General features: G+C 42.5%; 1 protein-coding gene across 3 annotated transcripts in view; it reads left to right on the top strand.

Annotated features, from left to right (window-relative positions):
• The window catches only part of CTNND2 (catenin delta 2), a 948,689-nt gene that overhangs the window by 661,393 nt on the left and 269,974 nt on the right, over positions 1 to 17,322 (top strand). For all 3 annotated transcript variants that reach the window (XM_054488747.1, XM_054488746.2, XM_063664666.1), the window contains one exon: positions 9,801 to 9,933. In XM_054488747.1, the coding sequence (XP_054344722.1) occupies positions 9,801 to 9,933 (133 nt within the window). The remainder of the gene's footprint in view (positions 1 to 9,800; positions 9,934 to 17,322) is intronic.

Raw genomic sequence — 17,322 nt, 5'->3', positions numbered from 1 at the left:
GCTGCATCACTCCAGCCCCTGCCTTCATCTTCACATTGCCTCTCTCTGTGTCTGTGTCTTCCTTTGTCTCTTATGAGGACACTCTCTTTTGACTCAGGGGCCACCCCAATCCAGTCTGATCTCATTTCCATCCTTACCTCAATTACATCTGCAAAGATCCTATTTCCAAATAAGGTCACGTTCTAAGGTTCCAGGAGGACATGAATTCTGGGAGACACTCTTCAACCCCACTACACATGTATCACTATCTGACAAATAATATATTCTGCTCTTTTAATAATTTTAATGACCAGTGACCAATCGAAAGTCAGCTCCCCAAGAATAGGAACCTTTGCTCTGTTCAACACTGTATTCCATTGGACAAACACACAGTGGCCATTAAACATTGTTTGGAGGAGTGAGAGGGTTCCTGACAGAATCCTTAGACAAAGCAGGCAGGCAGGCAGCCTGCAGGAACATGGCAAGAGGTGAGAGCTACTGGGCCCTACTGAAATAAGCTGAAGGTCAGGGAAATTGCATTTCCAACTCTTAGATGAACGAGAGGTGGTCAGAAAGTCAGAGTAAATTGGTGGAAGAGTCGGCCTCCTAATCAAAAGTCACATCGAAGACTCTCCAAATTGGCATCAGAGGTGGTGCTTCTTGACCTCTCTCACCTTCTTGCCCTAGTGGGGTGGTCTCTTTCCAGGCTTAAAAGGGCCGTGTCCTGGGGTCAGATGGGCTTCTGTGTTAGACTCCTGCTGCTGCTAATACAGATTAACACAAAATTGATGGCTTAAAACAACACACATTTATTCTCGTACAGTTCTGAAGGCCAGAAATATGACATCAAGTTCATTGTGTTGCAGTCAAGGTGTTTGTACCGCCAGGCTCCCTTTAGAGGTTCTAGGGGAAACTGTCCTGGTCTTTTCCAGCTTGTAGAGCTGCATTCTTTGCACCCCTTGGCTTCTGGCCCCCTCCTCCATGCTCAACACAGCAGCATGGCCTCGTGCGTCAGTGTTACATCCCCTCTTCGTAGGACACTTATGATGGCATTTAGGGCCCACTGGATAACCGAGGATCATCTCCCATCTCAGGATACTGAATCACATCTGCAAAGTCCATTTGGCCATAGAAGGCAGCATTAGCAGGCTGGGGGCCACTCTTCAGTCTTTCCCAGTGTCCTAACCAGAGTCTTTATCACAAATATAGGGGCAGGTAGAAAAGGTCTCAGATCCCTGCCCCCTAATTTCCCAGTGGGGATTCTGTCCTTTCACTGAACGAACAGGAATAGCCCCTTCTTGCCTTTGTTCATTTCTCTCCTGTTGTCAGGGCTACTTGTAAGGAAAGAATCAAATTTGATTCAAATCAGGCATGAATGCTGACCCTGTGTTTATAACATTTGAATTCTCCCTCTTTTGTGTACTTGATTTTTCATTTCCGTTTTGTCATCTTATCTCATATATAATTTGTCTGAGTTGCCTCAATCTTTTGTGAAAACGTGGGTATAATTAATAATACAAATTTCATATAAGAAGGGAATATCTGATTGGAAGGAGGAGCTGCTGGCTGGGTGGAGCACCTTCTAGTCCCCCATGAGCTGAGCACGTCTCCAGGGAGATCTGTGGCTGCTCCATCATGAGGCCAGGACCAGAAATCATGGTTGAATGAATTAATGTTTATGATACAGTTTGGGGAATTAATTTTTCTTAGCATATGCTTGGAGAAGGCCATTTCTTCCTTAAAAATGGTATAATCATTGAGCTTGCTTTCCAGGTAGTCATAATTCTAGTGCTATCGTTTATATAAAAGCTATGTTGGTGTTTTGAAAAAAAGTGATTAATTGCATAGGGCAGGCCGGGCACCGTGGTTCATGCCTGTAATCGCAGCACTTTGGGAGGCCAAGGTGGGTGGATCACTTGAGGTCAGGAGTTCAAGACCAGCCTGGCCAATATGGCAAAACCTTGTCTCTACTAAAAATACAAAAATTAGCCAGGTATGGTGGTGGGTGCCTGTAATCCCAGCTACTCAGGAGGCTGAGGCAGGAGAATCACTTGAACTTGGGAGGCGGAGGTTGCAGTGAGCCGAGATCACGCCACTGCACTCCAGCCTGGGCAATAGAGTGAGACTGTCTCAAAAAAAAAAAAAAAAAAAATTGTATAGGGCAGCTTTTTGTTTTTGGTTACAAACTATCGAGGAATGAGGATTAAGATATTAATACTTGTATATGTTAATTGTTGAATAAGTTCTCTTTGGTCAACAAGAATGTAAATATCTCCATTTTGTTCTTTAAAAAAATCTATCTAACTTTCTTATGACCATCACCCCTGCACCCTTCCCAACTACATCAACAAGACCAAATGAAAAATAAAATCACCTACTTCCTCTTGACTCTAAATATGAAAGTCAAAATCGGTACAGTCTTTAAAACATTTTGAGTTTAGAGTTTCTAAAGGATTAAAATTATCATACATTTTAATAATGTCCACACAGCCCTGCCCTCAATGGAAATAGTTTAGATTGCAATCAAAGTGAGCCATATCCACCACCATAAGGCTTTGCTGAAAATAGTTTGAAATTGTGAGGATTCTAGTTGTCCTGGGACTCTTTTCAATGCGGAAACTTGATAAGATACTGTGACAATGCATCAACTTTTTGGTTTCCATACCAGCAGAACAGTTATGAACTGTTGAACATAGTCATGATCTGTTGGCTGTTTAGCTGTGCTGAGCGTTGTGATTTTAACAACTCAGATAGTCCATGTAAGAGTGAGGATTTAGTCACAATATTGTGGGCCTGTGTGACAAGTTTTAATGGAGAAAAGGTTACATTTGCATATCCCCATTTCCATTAACATTTCTAAAGTGAAGCCCAGTCACAAATGAGCGTTATGAGTTTGGCTACTGTGGGAAATTGTAGAGGGTTCTCATTTCTCCTCTTTTTAGTTATATACAATACCTGACATTTCTAGAGAGCCCAGGCTGGGTGCCAGCCACTGCTCTAAGGGGTTCACATATATTATTTCTAATCATCCCAATAATACTCCCAGGTAGGAATTTTTATCTCAGTGGGACAGATGGGCTCGATGTTCATCTACACAGTGAGCACCTCCCTGCCAGCCAGCAAGACTCAGACCCAAGCCCAAGGCTGCAGAGACAGTTAATGGTGGAGCAGGATTCAAAGCAGGTCTGGTTGCATCCGAAGACCATTTCCCACTCTAGCACACTGCCTCCTAAGGGGAGTTAGGAAGAAAGGAAATCATTTTGAAAGGGCAAATTGTACTGCTAGCTAAAGCAGTGTCTCCCTTTACACTAAGAGTTCTTCAAATAAGTATAATGTCTAAATGAATACATATCAGTGAAAGTTTGTAAGGTTTATAAAACCTTCAGCGGTATTACATAGATTTTAAAGAGAAATGTATCCCTTTTGGCAGTCTTAAAGTAAAAATTACTAGAAAATATCTAGCTCTTAGTAGTTGATCAAGCACTTTCATATATATTATTTTATGTTGGCATTTTAAGAGAAATGCAGTAAAATAGGTGGTATTATTCTTTATATATTGATCCATGGAAACCAAGGCCAGCAAGGTCTAAGGGACTGTCCTGTATTTGTGGGATAAAAGGGACAGAGCAAGATGTTCAAATTCTTAACTTCTTGACAGGTATTCTGATGCCAAATCCTGTGCTCATTCTAGTACAACAGTCAAGGAGGGAAAGATTTACAACATCCTTGCTCAACAAAACTGATCAAATACAGTACATGTTGAGACCAGAGCTTCTCAACTCGGGCTCTGGTGGCATTTGGGGACCAATAATTCTTTGTTGTGGGGACTGTCCTGTGCACTGCATAAGGTTGGCTGCTTCCCTGGCCTCTACCCACTGGATGCCAGCAGCGCCTTCCACGGGTGACATCCAAAACTGTCTTCAGGCTTTGCTAAATGTCCTCGGAGGGGCACTGTTTTAGATGCTATTTATTCTTTAGACATAGTCTTTTGAAAATCACTGTTTTAGACATTATTTCAAGAGAATGATTATAGCAGGCAACATAGTTTTATGGCTATATTTGTGGATTCGAGAGGAGACAACTAGAATTTTATTCCAGTTTCATCACTTAAATTCAGTAACACCTTAAGTTGCCTCTTCTGTAAGATGAAAATAAACCACACAATGTTCGTGAAGGTTTAGAACATTAAAGTGTGTAACCAGAGAACCTTGGCAACTGACTTTTAGTATGCGCTCACATTATTACTGGAGATGATTATTCTTCCTGTTGTGTAATTCTAAACAAATCTTACTCGATTTCTTTTTCACAATAGTATCCACAGACCAGGTCCAGATTTTTTTGTATTTGAATGAGTGATCTTTCATGACCTCATCTCAAACTTGCTTTCCAGCCCCTGCTCCAACTCCCCCTGTTCCCAGACAGCCCTCCTCTCTAGAGGCCCCCATCCCCTTCACAGCCATGCCCCAGACTTGCTGAATGGCTCCCCTTTCCCAAGTAACCCCTCCTGTGACTTCACACCTTGGCAGGTGCTGTTCCCTCCTCTGGTATTTGTTCTTTCCAGAACTTCTTTGTCTTACAAGATCCTCTTTGTCCTTACGGATTAAGACCTTATGTGAAGAAACCGTACTATACACTGAATTCTGGCCAAAATGATTCGGACAGACTATTTTCTCTAGGCCTGCTGCTATTTCTCTGGGGTATATCTCCATGATCAGCAAAAAGAAAGTCAAACGGAATCTCATCTAAGTGAAACAAAACTGTTAAAGAGCCTTGGAGATAAATCATTCCCCCAGACTTTCTGCTGGAGGGTGCTCTTTTAGCATCTATTTTGTGAAATTGAGGAGAACATTTGAAAAGATTAGTCTTTTCTTAGTGGGTAACTGCTGCAGTGACTGAGTCCTGAGGGACTGCCAATTAGAATAAACCAGAAGTCAACTGCCTGGAGACACAATCAACTCCAACCCAATTTCTGGGAAGCTGGTTTAAGGCCAGAGGATCTGAACGCTAACTTACGTTCACCTTCCAGTCTTATCTGGCTTTGAATCTGGGCTTTTTCTCCTTCACCCCCTTTCACTGTGCCCCAGAGTTGCCCCCCATCAATGTTGCACCTTCACGTCACCCTCACAGATTGTTGTCTAAGTGCAGTGGGAGGCCACTGGAGAGTCTAAGCCATAGAGTTGTGAGATACGAAGGAGGCATAGAGAAGGCTGCTCAGGTTAGCAGCATGGAGAAGGACTCCTCTGTGTGTGTCTGTGTGTGTTGGGTGTGTGAGTGTATGTTGGGTGTGTTTGAGTGTGTTGGGTGTGTGTATTGGGTGTGTGTGTGTTGGGTGTTGGGTGTGTGTGTTTGGTATGTGTGCATGTGTGTTGGTGGGTGTGTGTGTTGGGTGTGTTGGGTGTGTGTGCGTGATGTGGGTATGTGTATATGTGTTGGGTATGTGTGTGTGTTGTGTGTATGTGGGGTGTGTGTGCTCAGTGTGTGTGTGTTGGGTGTGTGTTGGGGTGTATGTGCTGACTGTATGTTTTGGGTGTGTGTGGGTTGGGGTATGTGTGCTGAGTGTATGTGTTGGTTGTGTGTTGGGGGTGTGTGTGCGTGATGTGGGTGTGTGTTGGGGTGTGTGTGCTATGTGTTGGGTGTGTGTTGGGGTGTGTGTGCTGAGTGTATGTGTGTGTTGGGTGTCTGTGAGTTGGGTGTGTGTGTGATGAGTGTATTTGTTGGCTGTGTGTGTGTGTTTGGGTGTGGGTGTGCTGGGTGTATGTGTGTTGGGTGTGTGTGTGTTGGGTATCTGTGTATGTTGGATGTATGTATTGGGTGTGTGTGTGTGTTGGGTGTGTGGTGTGTATGTGCATGTGTGTTGGGGTGGGTGTGTGTGTGTGCTCAGTGTGTGTGTGTGTTGGGTGTGTGTTGGGGTGTGTGTGCTGAGTGTATGTGTGTGTTGGGTGTGTGTGTTGAGTTTATGGGTGTGTTGGATGTGTGTGTTGTGTGTTGGGTGTGTGTGTTGGGGTGTGTGTGCTGAGTGTTTTGGGGTGTGTGGGTTGGGATGTGTGTGCTGAGTGTATGTGTGTGTTGGTGGGTGGGTGTTGGGGTTGTGTGTTGAGTTTATGTGTGTGTTGGGTGTGTGTTGGGGTGTGTGTGCTGAGTGTGTGTGTTGGGTGTGTGTGCTGAGTATGTGTGTTGAGTGTGTGTGCTGAGTGTGTGTGTTGGGTGTGTGTGTTCAGTTTATGTGTGTGTGTTGGGTGTGTGTTGGGTGTGTGTGTTGGGTGTGTGTGTGCTGAGTGTATGTGTGTGTTGGGTGTGTGTGTTGGGTGTGTGTTGGTGTGTGTGGGGGGGTGTATGTGTGTTGGGTGTGTGAGTGTGTGTGTGTTGGGTGTGTGTGTGTGTTGGGTGTGTGTGTGAGTGTGTGTGTTGGGTGTATGTGTGTTGGGTGTGTATGTGTGAGTGTGTGTGAGTGTGTGTGTGTTGGCTATGTGTTGGGTGTGTATGTGAGTGTGTGTGTGTTGGGTGTGTGTGTGTGTGTTGGGTGTGTGTGTTGGGGGTGTGTGTGTGTGTGTTGTGTGGCTAATCTAGGAATGACTCTTGTTCTTCTGAGAGTCACTGGTAGAACTGTGGAAACACTGTCCCTGTCCAAGCCCTTTCTTCATTCCTTGGCACCTTCATTCTTTCAAAACACGTTTATGTGGAGTGCATCTGGTGTCAGGGAGAACTGTAGGAGCCAGCTGACAAAGATGACCAACAGAGTTGGGGCCCTGGCCTCAGAGCCTACCAGAGTGAAGCGAGAGATGGTCATCACCTCATGGCCCACAGCATGACTGTGTCATCCTCCACTGGGCATTGCGTGGATAGGAGTTGGGACGGGATTCCCCGAGGAAGTTGTAAAGAGCCTGAGGCCCCGCATTTGAGTGAGAGGCCACTGGGACAGGCAGGCCAGGGGACAGGAGGACAGGAGCAGAGGCAGGCCAGGGCCAGGCAGGAGCCTGCGAGGCAGGAGTGGGTGAGCCCAGCAAGGCCTCCAAGGGAGTGTCTTAGACTCTCAAGGATGGTGGGAGCCATAGTGGGGTGTGGAGCAGGAAAGTGGCACAATCACATGTGCATGTCTGCGTGTTTAAATGCCTCAGGTGGGAAGAGTGGTGATTGGGAGGTGGGAGGAGACTTGCAGGTCAGCAGAGTGAAGGTGAGGTCTGGGAGAACAGAAGTGGGGAGGGAAGGGATGCTTGGGATTCCAGAGGTTTTGGGGTTGGGGACAAGGCAGAGCTGGCAGCAGCCTTTCTTTTGACCTAGTGTGAGGGACGTGGATCCCTTCTGCACTCATGAGTCTGGAATGTTCATCCTTCCTGAGTTTGAGGAGGGTGTGTGCAGGCACATGTGCACAGGTGCACGCATGTGTGCAAAGAGCCCCTAAATCTGTTCCCTAGGGTTCTTGTTCAAGAGGTGCCCTTGGCATATGCCGTGTAAGCCATCGCCTAATAGAGCAATTACTGACTGGTTAATAAAGTAGATTAAAATGAATCCTTTATTAATCACTTTCCGAAAGCATAGGTTTACCTGAATTCATCTTAGCCATCCAATATCTCTACACTTCTAATTTTAATTTACAGGTATTTAGTAGATTTTGATTTAATTTGCATAAAGAATATAATTCTAGAGGGCTACTTTTATAAGAAGGACCGTGCTGTCTGAGCGTTGCAGACGTGTTTTAGAATTATAAAACAAAAGAAATTAAATTTGAAAGAAAAACAGGCTTTACATTTTTAATTCTATGATTGTTTTCTACTGTGATCACATAGCCAAGAAGGATCCAATAGTTTGTTCATTATCAGCAATCACTTGAGTAGGTTTCTTCACAAGTATATTATTATACTGTATGTCTTTCTGAGTATGTGTGTGTGTGTATATAATGTGTATATATATCTGTGTGTATATATAATGTGTATATATATATATCTGTGTGTGTATATATACTCTGACTGTATGTAAATTTATAAAATGCTCAATGCACATTAAATAGAATGCTTTATCTTTCCAATAAAAACGAAGCCATTTCAAGAGATATTCTATTTCACATTTTATTCACTTGCTGTAAAGGAAGCACCAACATGTTTCAAGGTTTGCTTGACAAGCTCTACCAATTGTGATAAAGGAGAGATAAAGAGAAGAGGTTAAAATCTTTGAGGACACTTTTAACCTTTGTCTGTTCCTTCTCTGTCCCATTTTTCATGTCTTCTCTTCCCAGATGACAGCATCGACCTGGCATTGATAGGATGTATGCTTTTGAGTTGTTTCATGAGGAATAGAGGTGGTTGCAGAACTGGCTCATTTCTCTTCTAGCCTGTCCTTTGGATAAATAGTGCCCTTTGGTGGCTTGTGGGGTCAAGTTTTTACCTGTGGTCTTGGAGGTTGCTATTTTATTTCTCTGTTAAAAAATGGTTCCCTGCTGCAGGGATAGAATTCATACAGTTGGTCCTGTTAGCAGCATGGTCTAACTGGTTGAGTGGAGAGATTTAATAAAAGAATATTTCTTTGTATGCCAGTACAATCAAGAGAATGTTTTAGAATGGACTTAAATATTTTAAAACATATTGCTTAAGATGACAACCAGCTTCTTGGAGTAGCTCAGATGTAAAAAGGAGGCGACAGGAAAAAAAAAAGTGCAATGCGTAAAATGTATTAACATTCTGCAAATAAGCCTAGCTTTTTAAATAAATAATTTCCTTTTGTAAAGTCATTATGTTATTATATTTTTATCCCCAGAGAATCATGTAGGCCCCTGTCTATTTTTAAAGAAGAGATTGTGAAAATAACAACAGTAATAAAAATAATAATGATATAAACATTGGTTGCTATCACAATGTTTTGGATTGGACTCATCCAATTCTGTTTTCTCTTGTCTGATAATTTAGCTTAATCCTGTGCCTGAATCAGACTATTGAAACAATATACTAGAATAGATATGACCTCTATACCTGATCCATTTAAGACGGACATGGTGACACACGCCTGTAACCCCAGCTATTTGGGAGGCTGAGGTGGGAGGATCGCTTGAGCCCAGGAGTTTGAGGCTGCAGTGAGCTACAATTATGCCACTGCACTCCAGCCTGGGTGACACAGTAAGACCCCATCTCTTAAAAAAGTTAAAAATAAATAAATGAATAATCCACTCAAGCTCAAATGAAAATGTGTATATTAAAATCGTATGCTATTTTAGGTTATTTTTTCATAATCTTTATTAACGTGTAACTTCAGTTGATAGATTGATCTGTATATATAATCTATATAACCAATATATGTAGTATACACGTTTGCACTTGAAAACTATTTACTGGGCTGGGCACGCTGGCTCACGCCTGTAATCCCAGCACTTTGGGAGGCCAAGGTGGGCGGATCATGAGGTCAGGAGATTGAGATCATCCTGGCTAACACGGTGAAACCCCGTCTCTACTAAAAATACAAAAAATTAGCTGGGCATGGTGACGGGCATCTGTAGTCCCAGCTACTTGGGAGGCTGAGGCAGGAGAATGGCGTGAACCCGGGAGGCGGAGCTTGCAGTGAGCCGAGATCGCACCACTGCACTCCAGCCTGGGCGACAGAGTGAGATTCCATCTCAAAAAAAAAAAAAAAGAAAGAAAGAAAGAAAGAAAACTATTTACTCAAGGAAACCTCTTCCAAATCCTCTTAAATGGGTCTGCATGTAAGAAAACCAGAACAGTCATTTGTGAAATATTTTCTTTTAAACTCAGGTACATTTCATGCATGAGCTAACCATGTGTTAACAGTGTGGTAGGATTTCTCTCTCATATTCTCCCTCCTTCTTTCCTTTTGTTCAGAGAATTTGGATGGAGAGACCCGGAACTGCCGGAAGTGATTCAGATGTTGCAGCACCAGTTTCCCTCGGTCCAGTCTAACGCGGCAGCCTATTTGCAACACCTCTGTTTTGGAGACAACAAAATTAAAGCCGAGGTCAGTGCTCCTTGGATTCCGAAATGATTGGTGTCAGATTCATAAGCACTTAGATCTTCTTAATGTTGATGGAGAAAAGAATTAGCAGAACTGAAGTTATGCTTTTAAAATTTAGATCTATATTTATGACTAAAACATAGCATGTTTCATCTAATTGATTAGCATGCCTGTTCATGCATTCTTCGTTTTTTAGTATTTGAATACTGAGGAACGGAGGACTAGTAGTGTATGCTAGTTATTAATAGAGGCTGGATCGTCAAATGCCATACTTGGAATGTGATTTGTCTTTCTTTTCCTGATTCCAACTCTGGGAGTTTTCTCTGCCCCTAAATCCTAAAGACATCCTAAGCATCAATTGTTATCTCCAAATTACAATAAAATTATTATAGTCAGTATAAGCTATGACCTGTCCTTCTTGAAGAACTCATTGATAGGATAAGGACTCTAGGCACTAAATTGGCTTTGTGTTATAACCAAGTGTTTGGCGCTATTTACAAAGGAATAATGGATTAAATGTGGATATGTGTTCCATTAAGGAGACTATTGTCCATGTCCATCATGTAAACAACTGTTAACATGTTCTGTGTTTTTGGAATACATGAAATGCATATATTATGCTGTGTGATGTTTTTGGAAAATCACAGTGGTCACTGCAGCCAAATCTAAGTTTTTTAGACAAGGGACAAGCATTTGCATATAAGGAACTGAGTAGTCAATTTTTTAAAAAAGATTTTATAAACTATAACGAGTCATCTTTATGGCGTGTAAGCAATTCTGGGGATGAGTCTAAATTAGTTTAAGAGTGGAAAGAGAGATTTGAAGATATAATTGCAATTTATTATAGATTTTGCTTGCTTGCATTGGGATATACATAGCCTCATGGCTTTTTATTTTTTTCCATCTCCCTTCCCCTGGGACAGCAAAGAACTTGGTCCATGCTCATTCTTATCAGGAAAGTCCTGTTTCTTTGTGGAATGAATATAGAGCAATGGTTCTCAACCAGGTGTGATTTTTGTCCCAAGGTACATTTGACATCTGGAGACATCATTGGTTGTCACAGCTGGAGGAGTCTGTGGGTATCACTCATAGAGATCGGGGATGCTGCAAAACATCTCAGAAAGTGCAGGGCAGCCCCCCAAAGAGAATCACCCAGCCCCAAATGTCAGCAGTGCCAAAGTTTAGATATAGAGAAATATTGTCCATCTAAGAAAAATTTTAAATGTGAAAAAATACCAACTGTTAAAGTGGCCTAAAAATGCATTAAAGTTATGTGACTCCTGTCCCAAACATATGTTAACTTAGTCATTCTCTATTTTTAATAGAAAAAAAAATGGCTATGCAAAATAAAGGACAGATTTCTGACTGGGGGATCACATACCATCATCATATGTTGTCTTTTTTTGAAGACCGTAACTTTTCTCTTTTTTGAAGACTGTAACTTTTCTTTCAGTCTACTTTTTTGAAGACTATAACTTTGAGGGTTTCTCTGAAGGTCATGAAAGTATTTCATTTCATCGTTAGCATGAATTGATTCAAGAGTGTTGTATTGCCCTGCCGAAGTGGGATGGACTCCCACCCAAAATTTCGTTGTTCTGATACCAAGGTTGCTGGCATGACTCACACACCAAGAGGGCCTGAAAAGGTGTCACTTACACAGTGAGGCTTTCTGGGTCAAGCACAGTGGCTCCCAGGCATGTCCAAAATTGGCTTGAGAAAGCTTATGGAAAGGAAACTGGCATGGAGTTTTTATGGTTGTAGGAAGTGGGTTCTCACATGCAGACTAGACCTTGTACGGGTTGAAACTCCTGTGGGTACCAAAAAAGGAAGCTCTTGAGTTTTATCAGCTTGCAAAGATGTGGGGCAGAGGAAGGAAGGGTGAGGCTTCAAAGCTGTCAGAAGTCAAACATCAAGAGATAGAGTCAGACTCTATTACAAGGAGTCACCCGGCCAGGCAATGCAGGCTTCATGGCCCAGGGAAGTCTGAAGTCATGGTCTAACTGGCTCTGTAAACGCGATCCATGGGCCAGCCTTAGGGCCTCTCAGTGGCAGTGCCACCTGATAAGAGCTGTAGTGACAGCAGCTGTAGACTTGTTTCCGGCTACATCAGAATGACCCCAGTGCACTGTGTGGGGGCAACCAGCACATGAGTCATGGCAGATGGATGAGCTTCCTGGGCTGGCTTTCCTGCTTACCAGCTCAGTCACCTTCAACTACCTGATTATCCTGGGGCCTCTTTTCTAATCTTTAAAATGAAGATGCTGATACCTTCTCTGTAGAATCTTTGCAAGAATTATATGACTTAACGTATACAAACTGCTTAGTAGCGAAATGTGCATTCATCCACCTTCTTTTTGGCCAGGAACAGTTAAGACACTAAAGTTCCTGTTTTATTTTATGTATATTTCTAAGTGTCAGTGTGTATATATGTGTCTCTGTGTGTACATGTGTCTGTGTGTGTGCCTGTGTCTCTGTGTGTGTCTTAGTGTGTCCGTGTGTGTGTCTGTCTCTGCATGTGTGTACATATGTGTGCTTCTGTTTATTTTTTAATTTTGCTGTGGGTGCCGTCAAGGTTGCCTGTATCACTTCTCACTGTTTGGGGTGGCCCCCAGCAGCTGGCACTCCTAGCAGCAGTTCATGTTATTGATGGAAGCCCTCCATGCTACCTTCTAAAGGCTGCAAACACTTCCAGTCCCCGTGATAATGTTCCCAGGGGACCTGGGAGGCTGGGATGAGAAGGAAGGGAAGGGTGGTGTATGACTGAGTGCACACCCTGATCCCAAGTTGACAAAATGAGATTGAAGTTAGTAAGCGTTAACCAAAGGAACATGGGAAGTGCAAAAGGCTTAAATAAAACACAGAGTAAGCTTCCAGACTTTCCCTTTCTTTCTCCCATTCAGTCACATAGGGAGGCGTGCATATGTGCATACACACATAACGCACACACACACACACAGACACGTAAACTCTAATAAGGATTCTACACAGATCTATTTTGTTCTCTCATCCTAACTCCAAGACCAAACTATTAGTAATTGGTTCTCCCTTTGTGACAGATGGCTGCCTGTTGTGTTTTCATACACAGACATTGAATTTTGTAATTACCTGTTGTCCAAATACTAATTTTGCAGGCACTAGCCTTTCCAAATTTACTCAGTCCTGTAGTCTTTCTATTGCATTTTATTGAACTGATTTAGCCCTTCAGTCTACATTTCATCATTCGTATTGACTTTTCTCACACAATGGGTAGGCCATTGAACAAAGGGCAGAACTACATCTTCTATATGCAGAGGGTAATAAATCATGCCTTTCTTGTTCCTTTATCCTGTGATTTGTACAGTTTTCATATAATAAAGCCAAGAACATCAATTTTTTTTCAAAATGATACCAGATCTTATATGTGCAATGTTGAGAATTTGCTTCCGTAAGTCAGCAGATAAAATCCTCATCCCTGGCTTTTCCTGCTGCTCTAGTGAACTTGGATTTAAGACCATCTCCTCGGTTCCCCTCTGTATTAGTCCATTCTCATGCTGCTATGAAGAAATACCCAAGACTGGGCAATTTATAAAGAAGAGAGGTTTAATGGACTTATGGTTCTGCATGGCTGGAGAGGCCTCAGGAAACTTGTAATCATGGCAGAAGGTACCTCTTCACAGAGCAGCAAGAGAGAGATAGAGTACAAGCAGGGGAAATGCCAGACACTTATAAAACCATCAGATCTTGTGAGAACTCACTCACTATCATGAGAACAGCAGTAGGGGGAACCGCCCACATGATCCAGTTACCTCCACCTGGTCCCACCCTTGACATCTGGGGATTATTACCATTCAAAAAATGAGATTTGGGTGGGGACACAGAGCCAAACAATATCATTCCACCCCTGGCCCCTCCCAAGTCTCATGTCCTCACATTTTAAAACACAGTCATGCTTTCCCAACAATCCCCAAAGTCTGAACTCATTTCAGCATTAACCCAAAAGTCCAAGTCCAAAGTCTCATCTGAGACATGGCAAGTCTCTTCTACCTGTAAGCCTGTAAAATCAAACACAAGTTAGTTCCTTCCAAGATACAATGGGGTACAGGCATTGGGTAAATACATCTTTTCCAAGTGGGAGAAATTGGCCAAAACATGGGGGCTACAGGCCCCATGCAAGCTCGAAATCCAATAGGGCAATCATTAAACCTTAAAGTTCCAAAATGATCTCCTTTGACTTCATGTCTCACTCACAGGTCACGCTGATGCAAGAGATGGGCTCCCATGGCCTTGAGCAGCTCTGCTCTGTGGCTTTGCAGGGTACAGCCCCACTCCCAGCTGCTTTCATAGTCTGATGTTGAGTGTCTGCAGCTTTTCCAGGCACATGGTGCAAGCTCTCAGTGGATCTACCATTCTGGGTCCTGGAGGATGGTGACCCTCTTCTCACAGCTCCACTAGGCAGTGCCCCAGTGGGGACTCTGTGTGGGGGCTCCAGCCCCTTGTTTCTCTTCCTCACTACACTAGCAGAGGTTCTCTATGAGGGCTCCACCCCTCCAACAAACCTCTGCCTGGACATTCAGGGCATTTCCACACATCCTATGAAATCTAGGCAGAGGTTCTCAAACCTCAATTCTTGACTTTTGTGCACCCACAGACTCAACACAACATGGAAGCCACCAAGGCTTGGGGCTCACACCCTCTGAAGCAATGGCCTGAGCTGTACCTTGGCCCCTTTTAGCCATGGCTGGAGCCAAAGCATCTGAGACGCAGGGCACCATGTTCTGAGGCTGCACAGAGCAGGGAGTCCCTGGGCCAAGCCCACAAAACCATTTTTCCTTCCTAGGCCTCCATGCCTGTGAAGGGAGAAGATGACATGAAGGTCTCTGACAGGCCCTGGAGACATTTTCCCCATTGTCTTGGTGGTTAACATTCATTTGGCTTCTTGTTACTTATGCAAATTTCTGCAGCAAGCTTGAATTTATCCCCAGAAAATGAGTTTTCCTTTTCTATCACATTATTGGGCCTCAAATTTTTCAAACTTTTATGCTCTGCTTCCTCTTGAATGGTTTGTGGCCTAGAAATTTCTTCTGCCACATACCCTAAATCATCTCTCTCAGTTTCAAAGCTCCACAGATCTCTAGAGCAGGAGCAAAATGCTGCCAGTCTCTTTGCTAAAGCATAGCAAGAGTCACCTTTGCTCCAGTTCCCAAGAAGTTCCTCATATCTGTCTGAGACCACCTCAGCCTGGACTTTCTTGTCCATATCACTATCAGCATTTTGGTCAAAGCCATTCCACGAGTCTCTAGGAAGTTCCAAACTTTTTCACATCTACGTGTTTTCTTCTGAGTCCTCCAAACTGTTCCAACCTCTGCCCATTACCTAGTTTCAAAGACGCTTCCATGTTTTCAAGTATGTTTACAACAACAGCCCACTCCTGGTACCAATCTACTCAAGACTGGGTAATTTATAAAAGAGGTTTAATGGACTCACAGGACTGGGGAGGCCTCAGAAAACTTACAATCATGGCAGAAGGCACCTTTTCACAGAGTGGCAGGAGAGAGAATGTATTCAAGCAGGGGAAATGTCAGATGCTCAGATCTTGTGAGACTCATTATCACGAGAACAGCATAGAGGAAACCACCCCCATGGTCTGATTACCTTCACCTGGTCCTGCCCTTGACACATGGGGATTTTTACAATTCAAAGTGAGATGTGGGTGGGGACACAGAACCAAACCATATCACCCTCCCAGCAGTGAGGTGAACTGAGGAGGGAGGGCTGGGTGGGATCTAGCTCAGCAATCTCCAGTGACTAAGGCAGAGTTTGAATTCCACTGAGTTCTCTGATCCAAGGTAGGACATTTAGCTTTAAATACTTTGTAGATCAGCAAGTTTTTAAAAACTGAGATAGAAGTGTAGTCACATAGGCAGTAGTCAGAGCCAGATTGAGATAAGATCAGAAGAAAAGCAGTCAAGGAAAAATTAAAGAGGATGGGAGAAGGAGAAGGAGTAAAGTGAGGGTTCAGGTGATTGCTGCAAACACAGTAAGTTTGTGTGGTCCATATTCATGGGCGAATGAATATCTGAGATAGAGGTGGATCCTCCCACTTTAAAGGGCACAGGCATGATTAGTGTGGATGGATGGCAGTACTCCTTGAACTATGTCTGTCATCTACACTGTCTCCTAGATTGTTGGGAAAGTCACCATAAATTAAGCCTTTAGACAGAGGAATTATTAAACATGGACACTTCCTCAGGTGTATGGACTATAAGCATCTTTTAGGAGATGTCTAAATGTTGCTAACTTTTGAGCATTTTTTAATAAATCCTTTCTTCATTCTTTTTGGAAACTCACCTCAGCTAAGAATATTATGATTATCCCACTGATTTGGGGATACTAAGTGCATTTCATAGGTAGTGAGGATTGCAGTTTATTTATATTCCTCCTGCCTGCACTTTCCCCCATTTCTTCCAATGCACACACCAGAGCTGGCATGCAGGTGGCACCCCCTTTCATATACAGACAGTTATACAAAAAGAGGAGTATATATATATATGTGTATATATGCACGGTTATACAAAAAGAGGAGTATATATATATATACACACACACACAATATGGCTGCATTCAAGGTAATATGTATCTTAGTGGTTTAAAAGTGTTTACACATTTTCAAGTGGCAAATAGGGATTATTTTTAAATGTTTAAATATTTCTATTTATTTATTTATTTTTAGAGACAAGGCCTGTTTCTGTCACCCAGGCTGGAGTGCAGTGCTGTGCAATCATAGCATGCTGTAGCCTTGAACTCCTGGGCACAAGCGGTCCTCAGCCTTAACCTCTCAAGTAGCTGGGATTATAGGTGTGCACCACCATGCCCAGCTAAATATTTTATTTTGTTATAAGTTAATAAATCAATTAACTTTTTAAAAATTTAAGTTAATCTAACAAAAATTATAAATGTTCAAATAATTGGAAAATATATTTTCTTTTAAACATAGACCATCCTTATTAACATGCCTCATTTTTAAACAACATGCCTTATTTCAGAAATTCAAACTTTATTACGTGACTTTATGGGTGAGAAGGATTGACTTGTACTCCTTTCTTTTTGATAGAAATGTCTGGTGACCAGCATTGATAAAGATGTAATTTAAGGTTTCGACCTGATTACTTCTTGTTATATCAAAAAGTAGCTTCAGCTGTCTTATATATGAAGTGTTTACAGATCTTATATAGTAAACTTACACAGGCCCAAGATAAGAACTCTTGCTCTAGGAAATCAATATTGATTTTATTTTTCTAACTCCCAACAATCTTTCCAATTACCTTATCATCCTAACTGCTATAAAATATTTTTGTTTTTAAAGAAATGAAATTTTCAGTCCTAGTGGAAAGCAAAAGAGTGTATTGATAGCTT

This window comes from Pongo pygmaeus, chromosome 4, assembly GCF_028885625.2.
Source record: "Pongo pygmaeus isolate AG05252 chromosome 4, NHGRI_mPonPyg2-v2.0_pri, whole genome shotgun sequence".
NCBI classification, from domain to species: domain Eukaryota; kingdom Metazoa; phylum Chordata; class Mammalia; order Primates; family Hominidae; genus Pongo; species Pongo pygmaeus.
This window is presented reverse-complemented; position numbering and strand designations above follow the sequence as displayed.